This window comes from Aphelocoma coerulescens, chromosome 2 (genome assembly GCF_041296385.1).
Source record: "Aphelocoma coerulescens isolate FSJ_1873_10779 chromosome 2, UR_Acoe_1.0, whole genome shotgun sequence".
In the NCBI taxonomy this organism is placed as follows: domain Eukaryota; kingdom Metazoa; phylum Chordata; class Aves; order Passeriformes; family Corvidae; genus Aphelocoma; species Aphelocoma coerulescens.
Genome location: NC_091015.1, coordinates 18,610,678 through 18,625,355, shown reverse-complemented (window position 1 = coordinate 18,625,355; position 14,678 = coordinate 18,610,678). Strand labels below are relative to the sequence as shown.

At 40.7% G+C, this 14,678-nt stretch overlaps 1 protein-coding gene across 1 annotated transcript in view; it reads right to left on the bottom strand.

Moving 5' to 3' along the window:
* DNAJC1 (DnaJ heat shock protein family (Hsp40) member C1) overlaps positions 1-13,901 on the bottom strand; it is a 109,135-nt gene extending 95,234 nt beyond the window's left edge. Inside the window, exon 1 of the mRNA XM_069006660.1 lies at positions 13,609-13,901. Coding sequence (XP_068862761.1) covers positions 13,609-13,773 — 165 coding nt within the window. The 5' untranslated portion in view covers positions 13,774-13,901. The remainder of the gene's footprint in view (positions 1-13,608) is intronic.
* Between the last annotated feature and the right edge of the window lie 777 nt (positions 13,902-14,678).

The window sequence follows — 14,678 nt, the reverse complement described above, 5'->3', positions numbered from 1 at the left end:
TCCTGTGAATCTCATACTTAGGTGAAGCATGGCAATGACTACAATATATGTACTCCTTTCAGGCTTGCAGCCAAACACTGAGACTCCACAAGCAAACCTGGTGTAAGCTGAGGGCGGGGCAGGTGTTCGGTTGTACGATAACAGCAAGTTCTACACTTGCAGCTGGAATGGGAAATAGTTTGTATATTTGTCTTAGCTGAATTGCAAAATATTGAATACTTGATCAAGACACAATTCTATCTTGACTGAGAAATCAATTTCAGAAAGCAACCTAGTCCAGTACTGTCTTTCCTGGCCATAGTATAAATCCAATCACATCTAACTAGCTGCCATGTAAGGCTCTCATATCTCATGACAGCAGACAGGATTACCAATACCCTGATAATAATGGGATACCATTAATTCAATGACAGTGTCTTTGAGTTAATCTGTTAGAAAAGACCCCAGAAGCTACAGGAATGCATCTTATATATTCCAGAAGTGAAGAAACTCACATTTTACTGCCTTCTGTTTCCTTTAGGTCAGAAATTTAAAAAGATATGTCCCTGTTAACAGTTGTCCAAATACCAGTCATATTTTCTTTTACAAAAAAAGTATTTTTTCTGTTAAAAATCTGAACTTTGAGGAAGTCAAACACACAGAAGACAAATGAAAGAATGTTTCTTATAAAGAAAACATGGATATCCATATTCAGTCTTAAGCAGTGTTTATTTTCACAAATACATTTACAAGGGAAGTGAACATTCTGCAATGCAAAATGGCAACCTGTGCAAGAATGCTGGTTGTCCAAATGTGGACACCAAACAGGTATCCAAATTTACTTTTTAGCCTTCGCATATTACAAAACAAATGCCAACAAATGTTTTGTACTGAAAATTTTAAACCAGCATGATTTAAAATAGGAAGTATAATATCAAGATCAGAGTTCTTTATTGCTATCATTAGGGTATGATTTTTAATTTACATACATTTTTCTCCAGCTCAATCCCTTTTTATTGGAGAATGTAGTATTACCTAAAATTTTTGGATTTAAATACAGTCCACTCAAACATACATCTTCAGAGATTGAGAGAATTAAATATCACAGTTTTACCTAAAAATCAAGATAAAGCTAACTATCTACTGCAATTTGCTGTCACACTGAGACAAACTACAGCCTTTAAGGAACGATCACAGGTCCAAGTGTTAATGAAATTCAAACCAAGAAGTATTTACTACCAACACCTCTGCTACAAAACTCTCCATCTGAACTCTGCAGCCAGTACACTGTACCTACAAAACTACTGTTCCCAGAAAACAGTCTGATTTCATCTTTCATTACCCCACACTTTTTTCTAGATAATGTTTCTTTGTGTTCTCAAACTTGACTTCTCAATGTGTCACATCAGATACGTGGATGCTAGCAAAGAGCACAGTCTACCCTAAATTCTCATCTCCTGATGATAGTCAAGGTGCACGCACAGCATGGAAGCAATGCATAGGATTAGACGGGGTTTAATTACCTTAAATAGGACCTAGAACTATGACTTTATTATGTCCCTGAACAATAAACAGATCAACTTTATTTAAAAGAAGAAGAAAATTGATTATACAATAAAGAACTGTACTAAAACCTTGGAATTCAATACGTTTTATCTGATACAACTTTCAGCTTTCGTATGTCCAATTAAAGCTCCTCCATTCCAAACAAGTTCCCTGCTGCAAAATTTATCTCAGCAAGTCTCTACCCTTTAAAAAGTTCTAGAAGTGAGGGTATTTCATAAAACCCTCCATGTTTCTCCTCACAATGTCAACATCCAATAGTAAATCGAAGTTTTCACTGTGATTTATACAACAAACAACACAATACCAAAATCTTGCCTAAACCAGTAGGAATAAGCCAAGACATAGCAAGTAAGTGCTACAGTCAAAATTACAATAACTGAACTAAAATAATCTTATTGTCTCCAAAACTATACATTTAAGTACATCACAGTAAGAACTTTGCTGCAGACTTAATAAATCCACAGATTTACTATGGTACAAAGGAACTGTAAGTCAAAAAGTAGGGAGGGAGAGGGATGACGGGACACAAACCAACTCTGCTTAAGTCCCAGCTTGAGTAGTAACAAGCCCAAGCCCTCCCTCTTACTGCCTGAAAAGAGAAGTACTGTCCATGACTGAGATGTTACAGAGTTGAGGCCAGTAACTAAAGCAAAGTGACCAGAAGCAGGTGATATATTCCTAAACTCCCTAGGGATAGCTCAGTTAAAAGCTTGGGTTCCTATGAAAATGTGCTTAATCATTCATGTGTAGCAATTAATCAAACAGGAAAAACCATGTAACAACAGCTATTCTCCCTCCTAATGATAAATAACCACAATAGCAACATGGTGGATTTTTGTGCCAGTTCTATTAGAATTCATGGAATGCATGGCTAAAAAAACGTGTTGCCTACTTGTTTCCAGCATGTTACCGAGGACTTTTGTATTTGTCCAAGAAAACTAGAGTGCCAATGTATTTGACTTTCAAAACCCTTTTATTTCTTCAGATGTAATCAAAACCAGGATGGTAGAGACTGCTTGATGACAAAACTATGAAAAGTTTCATTCAGGAACAAAGCTGCGGCCACAGAATTTAACAATTCACTTAATGAATCTTCCCTGTTGGAGATGTTCAGGAGATTCCCACACCAACATGTTCTTTGCAGGTCGAGAGAAGCTAATTCAACTTGAAATATATATTAGACATATTATCCCAAACAGACGAACTAGATGCTTAGAAGTCAGGACCATGGCTTTCACCCCAAACTGCTGAACAAGATTTATATACAAAGCTGCACACCTGCAGGTGAGGAAGGTAAGCCAGCGCTGCAAAGAAAATGCCACCAGGGACCTGGCAATTTTGAAAAAGCTCTTGACAAGGCTCCATACCAAAGGCTATTAAAGAGACTAACAACACAGGATGGCAGGAAAAAGTCTTACAAATAGAAAATTAATGGACAGGATACAAAAAGCAAAGTCTAATGGCCAGTTTTCAGGGCAGAGAAGAAGCAGCTGAAAGGTCTCCTGCTGAGGGATTGGTGCTGGGACTGGATTCATTCAGCATTTTTAAAGACAACCTGAAGAGCCAAGCATGCAGTGACACTAAATGTTTTGGGTAGGTACCAGACACAAGCAAGGGAACACTAAATCAAGTGACCTAGCAAAAAAGTGAGAAATAGGATTCAGTGTAGGTAAGACTGTTGCCTTAAACTACACCTTTCCTACACAGAGCAGAGCTTGCAGCTGGCAATTATAAATCACTAAGTGATCCAAGACACATCACTGACAGTTCTACAAATCCACTGTACAGCACCAGACTGAAAGGTACCATCAGGAATGTACCTTTGAACGTTGTTAATCAAAAACTGTGGCAGCTGAAAGGTACAGGGGGCAAATGGACTGCAAAACATGGCTAGGTTCACATGTGCTCCCCAGTGACACGATCTATTGCCACTGGCTCTATTGCTTTTCTTAAAGAAAGAAGTGTAAGGATAATACAGAAGTGCATAAATAATAAGAAACAAGTAGAAACCGGACAGAGCACATTGACAGCATTCAGCATTCCTTGAAGATATCCAAGGAGCTTATGGATGACATGGAGGGGTGCCCTAACTGGAGACCAGGAAGACTACAGAATGGAAACAGGCCCTCACAGACATCAGGATGCATTGCTCAAGACAATACCAGTCTATTATTAAACATGTGCAACCCAGACAAGGCAAGCATGTTTAGTACTCTCATATGCAAATACCATTAAAAATCACATTATTTTTTAACTGATAAAACAGCTATTGTCCTTAAATCTGAGTTCACTAAACAGAGGTCTGCACCGCCTCCAGAAAATTAAGGTGTCTACAAATCATATCTGGTTTTAGGTAAGAAAGGTAAGTGTAAGTGTATGGAAGGCCAAACTCATCATGATTGATGAAATTCTTAAGTCAGTATCTCATTGACAGAGACTTAATCTATCTCTCCAACAGACAATTAGTTTCATTTTTATTTCCTTTAAAACAAAACAAAAAACCCACACAACCGCTTTCTAATTAAGCACCTAGTATTACTGAACCTGAAAACAAAGACCAAAAATATTTACTAAATGGAGTACTGGTGCACTCCAGTATGGGAACTCTGTACTGTGTAAGTGAGAATGAATGTAAGTCAGCTACAATTAATTTTCAAATACAGCACACAATTTATGTGCAGAAAAGATTTATTCTTTCATCATTGTAAGCTGCAAAAAACAACTGATTGGCTGATCCCCTCAATCTGTATTTCAACTATGGAAACTCTGTTCTCACCAGACACAATCCAACATTCGAATTAATTGCTTTGTTTTGAATGTTGCTGGCTTAGCTTGGAGTGTGGAAAAGGTACTGAAGTAGAAATAGAAAATTCTGAAGTAGAACAGAAGCTATAAGCCACACAGGCTACAACAATACAGAAGAAATACTTTTTATTCAATAAATAGGTAGACTCAGGCCAGAAAACACATTTATTTCAAGTTTTTAATCAACTGAAAGACATTCATGAATTGAGTAAGATGTTTAATAAATTTTAATCAGAAATGGGAAGAGGCTTCTCTATAGGATTAAATTTTACAGACTTTTTTGTACTGTAACATTTTAGCAGCCACAGTTAGACACAACATCCAGTAAAGCAATTCAAAATATGACTTAGACTGTCACAAAGTTAAATGGCATACAAACTCTTTTAGTCTCCCATCCCAGCATTTATATCCCATAGAAGAACACTAGAGAAATCACTGAGTATGAAATGGTAATTACTAAATATGAAAGCTAGCCTAAATCAGTTTGATAAAACTGAATTAAAACTGATCAACTTGATAAAAGCAATTTAGGCTAAATAAATAAATAAAATTTAATAAAGCATTGATCACACTAAAAAATCATTTGCAATATTTTTAGGGGCAGGTAAAAACAATCACTGCCCCTTAAAGGAGAAGCTATTCACCCCAAATCAGTACAATAAGGCTATTTCACAGCTGTCTCATGTCCTCATCAGCAGTGAATGCTTCCTTCAACAAGTGAAATTACTTTAGAGTGTTGGAGACAGCAGCATTTCATAATTACAGCCCGTGTGGCAAGACCCCTTTAGTTCTTCTTTCTCTCTTCAGTCATAAAAGGATTGCAGTGTGATTTTATTTCAACAGCTCCTATGCATCATCTGGTTTCCTCCACAAATTTTCCAGATTAACACTGATAAGGATGAATTTCAGATCTATCAGAGACTGCACATGAACTTTCTTCACTTCTCATCCCACTGCTCATTTGACACCAGTAAGAACAGTTTGCAAGGCCTGAAACCAGGTCATTTAAGAAATCTGCACTTAAGCAAATCCTCAGATGAGAGCCCAGGAATACACAATCCTGCTTTAAACTGTTACTGTTTGCATAACTGTAACATACACCATGTGTACAACACATTGCCACATACGTGACACTGTTTACAAATCACTTTTATACAGAGCTAGTAACAACCAAACAAGACTGACATACAAACAATAAGCAAAAGAAATCCAGAAACCCCAAATCTCCTCATAATTTAGTAATTTAGGGAAACCCAACAATCTTACACTGTAAAGGGGGGGGGGGAAGAGAAGCAAACTTTTAACCTGCACAGCATCTAGCTAAGCAAAAGCACAAAGACTAAGAAGCAAATCAAAAGCAAAACTGAAGGATTTCATATGCTGCATGGATTTTGTTAGCCCACTAGGATTCTGTGGAAAACCAAAACATTTCAGATATTAAAATGAATAAAAGGAGGAAATTAATGGATATCAGACCCATTCTTAGAGACAAAAAAACCCCTTTGTTATCACTTATACTCTCATTCTTACTGGCTCAGTTGCACAACAGCACCACAGACTCTTTGTTACCAGCTCTGCTGAGAGCACAAGAAGCACCAAACCAATTAAGGAACATCTTATATGCTGAATTTTCATTTTATTTTTTAAATTTTACCACATACTTAAAATTAAAATAGCACCATAGATACCTCCAAATACCTCCCTTAAAGCTACAGTTTTCTCTAGATCTGTTTTGAAAGCCACATTAATCTTAATCGTAAAATGACTCTAGATGGAGCATAAAAGCTTTATCATTCCATAGAATGAAATAAAGGCTGCCTCTAAGATTGCGGGTTTTTTTACACAGCTTTACAGACAAAAATGATGACTACAATCCACAGCAGTCAAGTAGTAAATGGGAAGTTGGGAAGTTGTTTACAAAATTCCATGTTAGATCAACTACATAGTTGCTTCAGATACCAACACAGGTACATACTTAGAATTTCAGCAAAGGAGATGAATTTTGAACAAGCATAAAACATAGAGCCTTTTGTGAGCACCAAAGGCCACCAGCACAGGTCACCCACCCTTCTTCACTAAGAAATTGGTGAATCCCTTCAATGAATTACAGGTCAAACACAGAACTACTTGGGGGAAAAAAAATAGTCCATTTTTTATTTCTGCAATTTGAAGATCAATCTATTATGGATAAATCCTTAAAGGATTAGTGAAGCAAGAAGTATAGAGAGAAAGAGCTGAAACATTATTGCTGCTGCAGACAGAAAAAAACCCAAAACCAAACCAATTCAAGACTGCTTGTTTCATTCTTTTACTGCACTTTGCATACTGTTAGTTCCCTTGGGTTCCCAAACATAGTAGTTTCTTATTGCTGTATGTCCTTCTACACAGCCAGAAAGAAGAAAAAGATAACCTGAAAGAAATCAGGAAACTACTATATGAATGAATTGTCAGGGAAAGTTAAGAGTAAGTGTCTTTAAAACTACTTAAATTGGTAGATTCCAAAGCACTTTTGTGTCTTAAAAAAAGGAGACAAAAATGAAAGAAAAAAAATCTTGGACTACATCCAAGCAGAAATTTCATAGGCAACAATACAGAAAACCCATTTTTATGGAAAATACAAGCTTTACATGTCAGATGTCTCAATCATTTTTATATGCAACAATAGTGAACAAAAAGTTATGGACAAGGCACTTACAGAATAGAATATGTTATCTATCAGCAGTTCACCTGTAAGTTCAGCAATTTTTTAAAAATCCCAAAACACACAGAAACTTGTACCTTGCACCATCCCCAGTTACAAATGCTGCAGTTATCATTAGCACTTCCCTGTGGTGACTCATACAAGCAATCAAACTACTCAAAATTGAACAACTTTGTTCTGTAGGATCCAAGTGGATAATGTCAACGATGACTTCACACAACCTTAATAATTTACATCTTTTGGGAAAAGCAGTTTCCAGAACTGCTGAAAATCTCAGTTCCATGTATAACTTACAAGAAACAGATTCAGAGAGGAAGTTTTAAATCATGAAGGGATGCAGAATTTTGCCACAGTAACATACTGAGAAAAAACACACAATTACTTTTAGGGAATGAACTGACATTACAGCTAAAGCCACCAGAAACAAAACTAGATTTTCTAATGCTATTTTTGTTTGAACCTGTGCAATGGACTATTACTGCCTCAATGCCGACAGCATATTCATGGGCTTAAAAGAAATACTGTTTCAGGAGTTACTAAAATCCCTCAGTGTCCAAAAAAGATCTGCTACTACTATCACCCAGTTGTATATTACAAAAGTTAATTATTTTTGAAAGCTTGGAGCAAGAAAATTGAAAAATTTCATCTTTCTGACTGAGAACTCTGATGTTGCAATTGACAGTGCATCGAAATCTAATGCCTTCAATTTAAATCTCCGTAACATATACTTTGAACAAGAAGTAGAAAGCAATCTCAAAACAGGCTGAGACCATTAGACACGATGTTTAATCACTAGCTGAACAACTTTGCTTTGTCAGAAATGAGTGGACACCAAGGTGCTACATGACTCCATGTCATTTCACAGCACAACACTTTTGAAGGTCATAGCAAATATCTTGTCACGCAAGACAAAATAATCTTACAAAACAAAGCAAGAATAGCTTACAGCTGGTAGTTTTGACACAATCATCAGAAAAAGTGATGTTATAATTGCATGCGAGTGAAGTTTTGTCTCACTTGATCAAATACTTCCAAAGCTTGGAAGACTGAAGCACTATCGCCAACGTGGATTTTCACTGAAACTTTTGCAGATGATGCACGCTCCATGATTTTAGCAACACTGCACCCACATATATTAACCTTAAAAAGCAGCAGGGAGGAGAACAGTCTGAAGTGTCAGAAGAGCAACCAAAATATGCCTACAGAGTGCAATCCAGCTTGTCGTTGGGAAGAACAAACTAACTGCTGAGTTTCTGAGCTACCCCTTCTTATTTCCCCCCTTCCTTGCTTTAGTTATGTGCACCTTGCCTGCCAAGAAAGACAGAACTGCATGGGCGGTATGGGTAGGCTGTCCTTGATGAGGACTTAAGAGAATTCCTTGGACAGATACACATGAAGGAGAGCTGTTTATTCCAACTTGAGGGGACCAATCTATGTACTCAAAGTTCCCCAGAAGTCCTATACAAAAAATAGCTTCATCTAGATTTTTTTCTGGACAATAACCCATTTAAAGCCAGAACTATGGCAGTGCCGGACAAAACAACATTGACAACTTCCAAGATTGCCATCATTTTTGAAAAATAGGTTACTAAATCTACGTCCAAGAACTTTACTTATATAACATACAAATTCACAATTTTTGAACTGTGGAGATGTATGCATTGCATGCCATCAAGTCAATGCACTTGAATAAAACAGACCGTGTAGAAACATCTTACTGAAAATTTTCTTCCATCTCTAGTAACACTTGACAATACCATAAAAGCCACACAGTTTGTTGTGGTGTTCATTCATGTTCTTACAGAGCAATGCCAAGAGGTAAAATTCAGTATCAGTCATTTACTAGAAACCATAGTCTTAAAGGTGCAGCTACCTCATATTTTTAGTGCAGACCAGGAGCGCATGTGTAAAGCAAGCTTCTTTATTGTACCTACAGACTGCATATCATGAAGCAGTCCTGGAGTGGACGAACAGGATTCCTCTTAGAGAGAATTGAACCCTAAGATGTGAAACCAAGAGGGCAAACAGCATGTTTCAACACAAACAAGCATTGAGTCCATGCAACCAGCCTGGAATTAGCTCAACAAGAAAAAAAAAAAACAAAACCAAAACCTGAAATACAAACAGTATGGACATAATTCCACAGCACCAAACATTGCATTCTACAGACATAACCCTGTCAGATCCTACTACTTGACACAACAGCTCCTCTGTTCCAGCATTCTGAAAGAAGCCTATTAACCCAACATATCCAGCTCATCTGGACAGGTTGTGGTTTCCCACAGCTATAGAAAGACACCTTCTTGGTTTTTGTGTCTTGCACTTTCTTGGAGTTGTTAACATACCAATGTCTCACAGGCTGTCAGACCAAAATCAGGTTCTGTACATGCAGTTCTGACTTCGTGCTGCAGCATCATCTAGCAAACCCATCGTCTTGCAATGGATATAATGCTCTTAGTTCTCTACAGTAAAGCCACACAACAGATTAGAGCCTAGTTCTAATAATATAAATCTCATGTGCCGTAAGAAAGGCATAAGCCAATACTGAAGAAAATATCCCTCTCAGCATTTTTCAGGTTATATATTTATCCCCCACGTTGGCCAGCAAGTCCTACTTGTGTTAACTCTCCCTCAGGGAACCTGAGCTCCCAGGGCCTCTTCCTCTTCTCACAGAGCGCTCAGAGAACTGGGTTTGTTTCCCTATACTGCACAGGCCTAGCAGACCTTTCAACACCAACCCCTTCCCTTATCTGATTACCAGTGGAAGCCAAAGCCTCATGCAGACCTTCCATGGTCCTAAGTGACACATGACACACGGCTCCACACAGCTCAATTCCAGCAATACAGCTCATGCATTCTAATACATCTTCACAAACAACATTACCTAAAAATTTGTTGATCAGATCCTTTGTATCCAAGAACCATATCACAAAGTTTCAAAAGACACTCAGAGGCTTGTAGTGCCTTCTTGGATGCAAGCAAAAAAAAGTGGAGGAACAGATAATTCCCTTGAGGCCACATTAACAAGTTACAATCAAAAGTATATTTTGGGAAGGAGATCCACAGGTTCAACTGATGACTAGCTGATTCTTTAAAAGTGTATCATATTCAGGCAGGTATCAACTATTAAACACTGTAAGAGATGGTAACATTAATTTGACCCATTCATTCGTCCATCATACAAGCTTGTAGGTCCTCAGATCTTCCTGGAATTTTTCTAAAAAGTTAACATCACATTTCCCTGTTCTCATTCTCAGATAACAGGTCACCATATTACTGAGTCTCCATAGCTTCTGGTTTAATTCTGCTGCTTCATTTGAGTTTTTAGATGAATACTATTTGGTCCTGATTCCCTCGTCACTTTGAAACTGGCTATATTGAAGTGATTACTGAAATGATTATTATATCAGATCTGTCAAGAGTTTATGATTCTATTTTCTTCAGTAACCATTTGGGGGACAGGGAAATGCAACCTTTTCTCAAGCTAAAGGTTATGCCCCTATTCTGCTAGGTCAAACTTCTTGAGAATAGCTATGTTTTAAATGAGCCATTTAAGTTCATCACATCATCAGTTTAAGAACCACCAAAGAAAGGGAAAGTACAGCAATTCCCACATTGGTCAGAATAGCAATAGTAACAACGTAACAATGCAAGACTTCCTCTTATTCGATGCTACTATTAGATCTGATAAAAAAACCAATTAGATAGATTGTGTCCTTGTATAAAAGTCAGATACTTCTTAATCTAGGCGCTCAACCCTTACACTTGGGGGTTGGACAAGAAGGGACCTTCCAACCTCAACCATTCCATGAGCATTTGTAGATTGCTCAGCCAATCCCCCTTTGAAGTCAGCAACGAAGGTCAGTTATTTAACAGCCAAGACAGTCACAATCTTACTCTTTGTCATTCCACATTCAAAACCACAAGAAAAATCACTTCTCTTAGATCATCCTCAATCTCTGCCATTGATATTAGAAAACACCACAGCAGCTCAAACCTATCACCTTACCAGAGCTGGATGAATTATCTGACAATGCCAGGAGGCTTCCACAAGGCCCTCAAAATGACAAAACATAAAATCCATACTCCTGCAAGCATAGAGAAGCAACAAAACAAAACCCCAATCATTTCTACCCAACTTGAATGAAATAATCCACATGCCAGAGGCTTCACCAAAGCATGTTTTAGAGCTACAGCACTTCCCACAATGCCTTCTGCACCTTGTTAGTTGAGGTCAACATCAGCTTCTGACACTGTGTATGAGTTCAACCATCAGTGCCACAATTCTCCCATCAAAACCTAAGCTGCTTTAATGCCTTAAGGAAGCATTGGAGTCATTCCCTATATTTTTTCAAAACACAAGATGACATGTTTAGAAGAAATCTGGCAGCCCTGATACACTACTGTTAATAAACACAGTTGAGCCCCCGTATCTCAGATGTAGAAGTTACAACCTGCATAATGGAGAAGTACTCCCTCTCCCTGAAGTACATGAAGGAAGAAGGGATTATCAGGACGTGATACAAGGCAATGAAATAGGAATGGGTGGGGGGAAAAGCAAGCTTTGATGAATGAAAGATAACTAAACAGTCCAAAGGTGTGGCCATAAAAGCTATTGTCACACACACTGTCAGCTCTTGTTGACAAGAAAATCACCTGAACACAGGGAAGGAAACCCTAGTGAAAGACCCTGTAAATCCATATAGCATTTTCCAATCTTAAAAATTCCTACTGAAAGCTCAATTTCCAACACTGCATACTCTATTAGTGCACTCACAGGTCTATTCTGCTGCATGTGTAAAGTATCTAACACTATGGACTCTTCCAGTCTTGGCTATAATGACACGATGAGTGACCGCTTTAAACAAAAGTACACTTTAAACAAAAAAAAACTTCCACCAACTTTTTCCCTGCTCCCACACTGCAAGTGATAAAAGGTTTTGTTATGAGTAGGAGTAGAAATGTGAACTAGCAGAATATTTGCTTGCTAAATTTAACATTTTGCTAAACATACAGAGCAAGGTACAGATTCGGCCCTAGAAAAAAAGGATTGTGGAAGATGTTAAGAAAGAGTTGCATACCAGACCTGAACGTCACTAACAGAAACAAAGTTTTACATTCCTAAATTATCTAACACTAAAATTGTCTTTGAAAATTAACACCTAGATTTTTAGGGTCTTGAAAATGAAACATGAATAGCAGTGCTTGCTGTGTTGTGTAGATGATGGTATTCCATAACATTTAACACTTGATGCTTAAGAAGGACTGAAGGAAAGAAAGAGATGAAACAGAGTCAGAACAATCACAGCCAGTAGTTTCCAAAACTGGACCCTTAGATATCGCAGACATCTTCCCTCTCTTTTTAGACACAGCCTTAATGAAATGCACCTGAAAATACAGTCATTATTCTCAAAATCTACAAGAACTACATCAGAATAAATGTCAAGGTTGGCAGGGAAGCCATTTAAATAGGATCACTCACCAGAATATAGCACTGGAGACAAGGTACTAGGGATACAGAATGTACTAGGAGACAGACAAAGAGCAAAATGTCTTTTGGGGGCTCTGGGTGAAGTAACAGATTATAGGAATTGTGTATTTCACTATTGAGAAGAAGAACACCGACTGGAAGAAAGTCAAAAAGATTGTTAAGATGCATGTAGACATTGAGCAAGGTCACACATAGAGCAGAGCATCTAGAGATAAGGAAGGGCATCACACAGGAGCCCGGACAAGTGATACAAGTTGAAGATGCCAAGTGGCAGCAAAACCAGCAGACACCTCTAAGATGTACACAAGAACCACGGGATAAAAATGTTCCTAACAGGAGTTCCCGTCTTGACTACACTGGCATGAAAAATTAACTGAAGGTGCATAATGAACTCTTTAAGATAATCTTAGGTGTTACTTATCAAGGAGAGGTGAAAACCACGCACAGTAACCAAGATGCATGGAAAGCAAACAAATATAACAATCTACAAGCCATTTACATAGCAAAGGGTCACAGTCTACCACATGGCATGAGTGAGAAAAAAATAGGAGCGGCAACACATGGCAATGCACAGTCTTAAGAAGATAAGGAACCAGCAGCTATGCAGAATGAGGGAAAGGTGAGAAACTGCCATACCGACGATACGAATAGGAAGTGTGAAAATCCCAGAAGCTACTTTTGTCTGGCTGTAGACGCATTTGGAGAAAATGAGATATATTCAGAAGAGCAACAGGCAGTAGGAACACACAAAGGTACAGTGGGAGGAGGGCTGATTTATGGTGAGGCAGGAAGGAGAAGCAACAGAGCAGTACCTGGAGCAGAGCAGAGGCCCCGCGGTGGGAGGCGAGAGGCTGGAAAGGGACAGACGCGTTGCCCCGAGCCTCGGGAACCGGGGTCCGGGGGGGCCAGGGCAGGAGGAGGGCGACAGCGCCAGGCGAGCGGGCGAGGGGCCGGCGGGGGGAGCCGGGCAGGTGTGCTGGGGGTCAGGGGCTGCGGTGACCGGCGGGGCCCGCGGGAACGGGCCGGGGCAGGGGACGGCGGAGGGCAGGCTCGGTCCCTCGCTCACCTGCTGCACCCCCAGGAAGTCGTAGAAGTTCCGCGGCACCTCCTCCACCAGGTCGAAGAGCTCCAGGTCCCCGCTGTCCCAGGCGCGGGTGCGGGGCGCAAGCAGCGCCAGCAGCGCCAGGAGCGGCAGCAGCCGAGGGCGCGGCGCGGGCCGCGGGCGGGCCATGACCCCCGCCTGCGCCGGCGGCACCGGAGCGGCGGCGGAGAAGGAACGCGCCGCGGAGGCGCCGGGGAGGCTCCGCGGAGGCCGCGCTCGCCGCGGCGGCCGCTCCACACTGAGAGGACGCGCGAGGCCCGGCCCGGCCCCGGCAGCAGCGGTCCCACGGCGGGGGAGGGGTGAGGGGGGGGCGCTCCCCGCCCGGCCAATGGCCGCCTCCGCGGGTCGTGACGTCACACGCCCCGGCAACCGCCGGCGCTCGCGCAGTGCAGAGGCCGGGGGGGGGGAAGGGCGCGAGCGGCTCTTGGCGCGAGCTCTGTGCGCGCGGACGCCCCGCCCCGCCCTTCCCCCCGTCCCGCGCGCTTCCGCGGGAACGTCGGGAGCGCCGTCGCCGCGCTGCGCGGGCGCAGGGACACAGGGACACACAGGGGGACACACAGGGACACACAGGGGGACACACAGGGGGACACACAGGGGGACACACAGGGCGACACAGGGCTCCGGCTCCCTCGCGGCTTCCCCGGGGGCCGTGGAACCCCGGTGGCTGCGGGGCCAGCGGTGCCCTCGGGGCCCCCGCCCGCTAAATCGTCTTTCGATTTTCTGTCTTTATTAACTCCTTCAGGGTGGGTTTGATTCCTGTAACCCGTTTTCCCCTAAAATCATTCCACCCTGTTGTCAGTATCAACCCAATTTTTAAGGTGTTTTCCCTGGACCTTTCGTTCTTTCCTTGCTTAAATAAATGTGAAATGTTTCACGTGGGACTTTAGATGAAAAATTAGATGGAAACTTAATGGCTGAACAATACAAATTATCAGTATTAAATCACTTTTCTCTGGCACAGGCAGACTCCTCTGCACACCCCATCTATTTTGTGTCTCTAGAAACTAGGCCTGGTTAATAACTCACTATGAAAA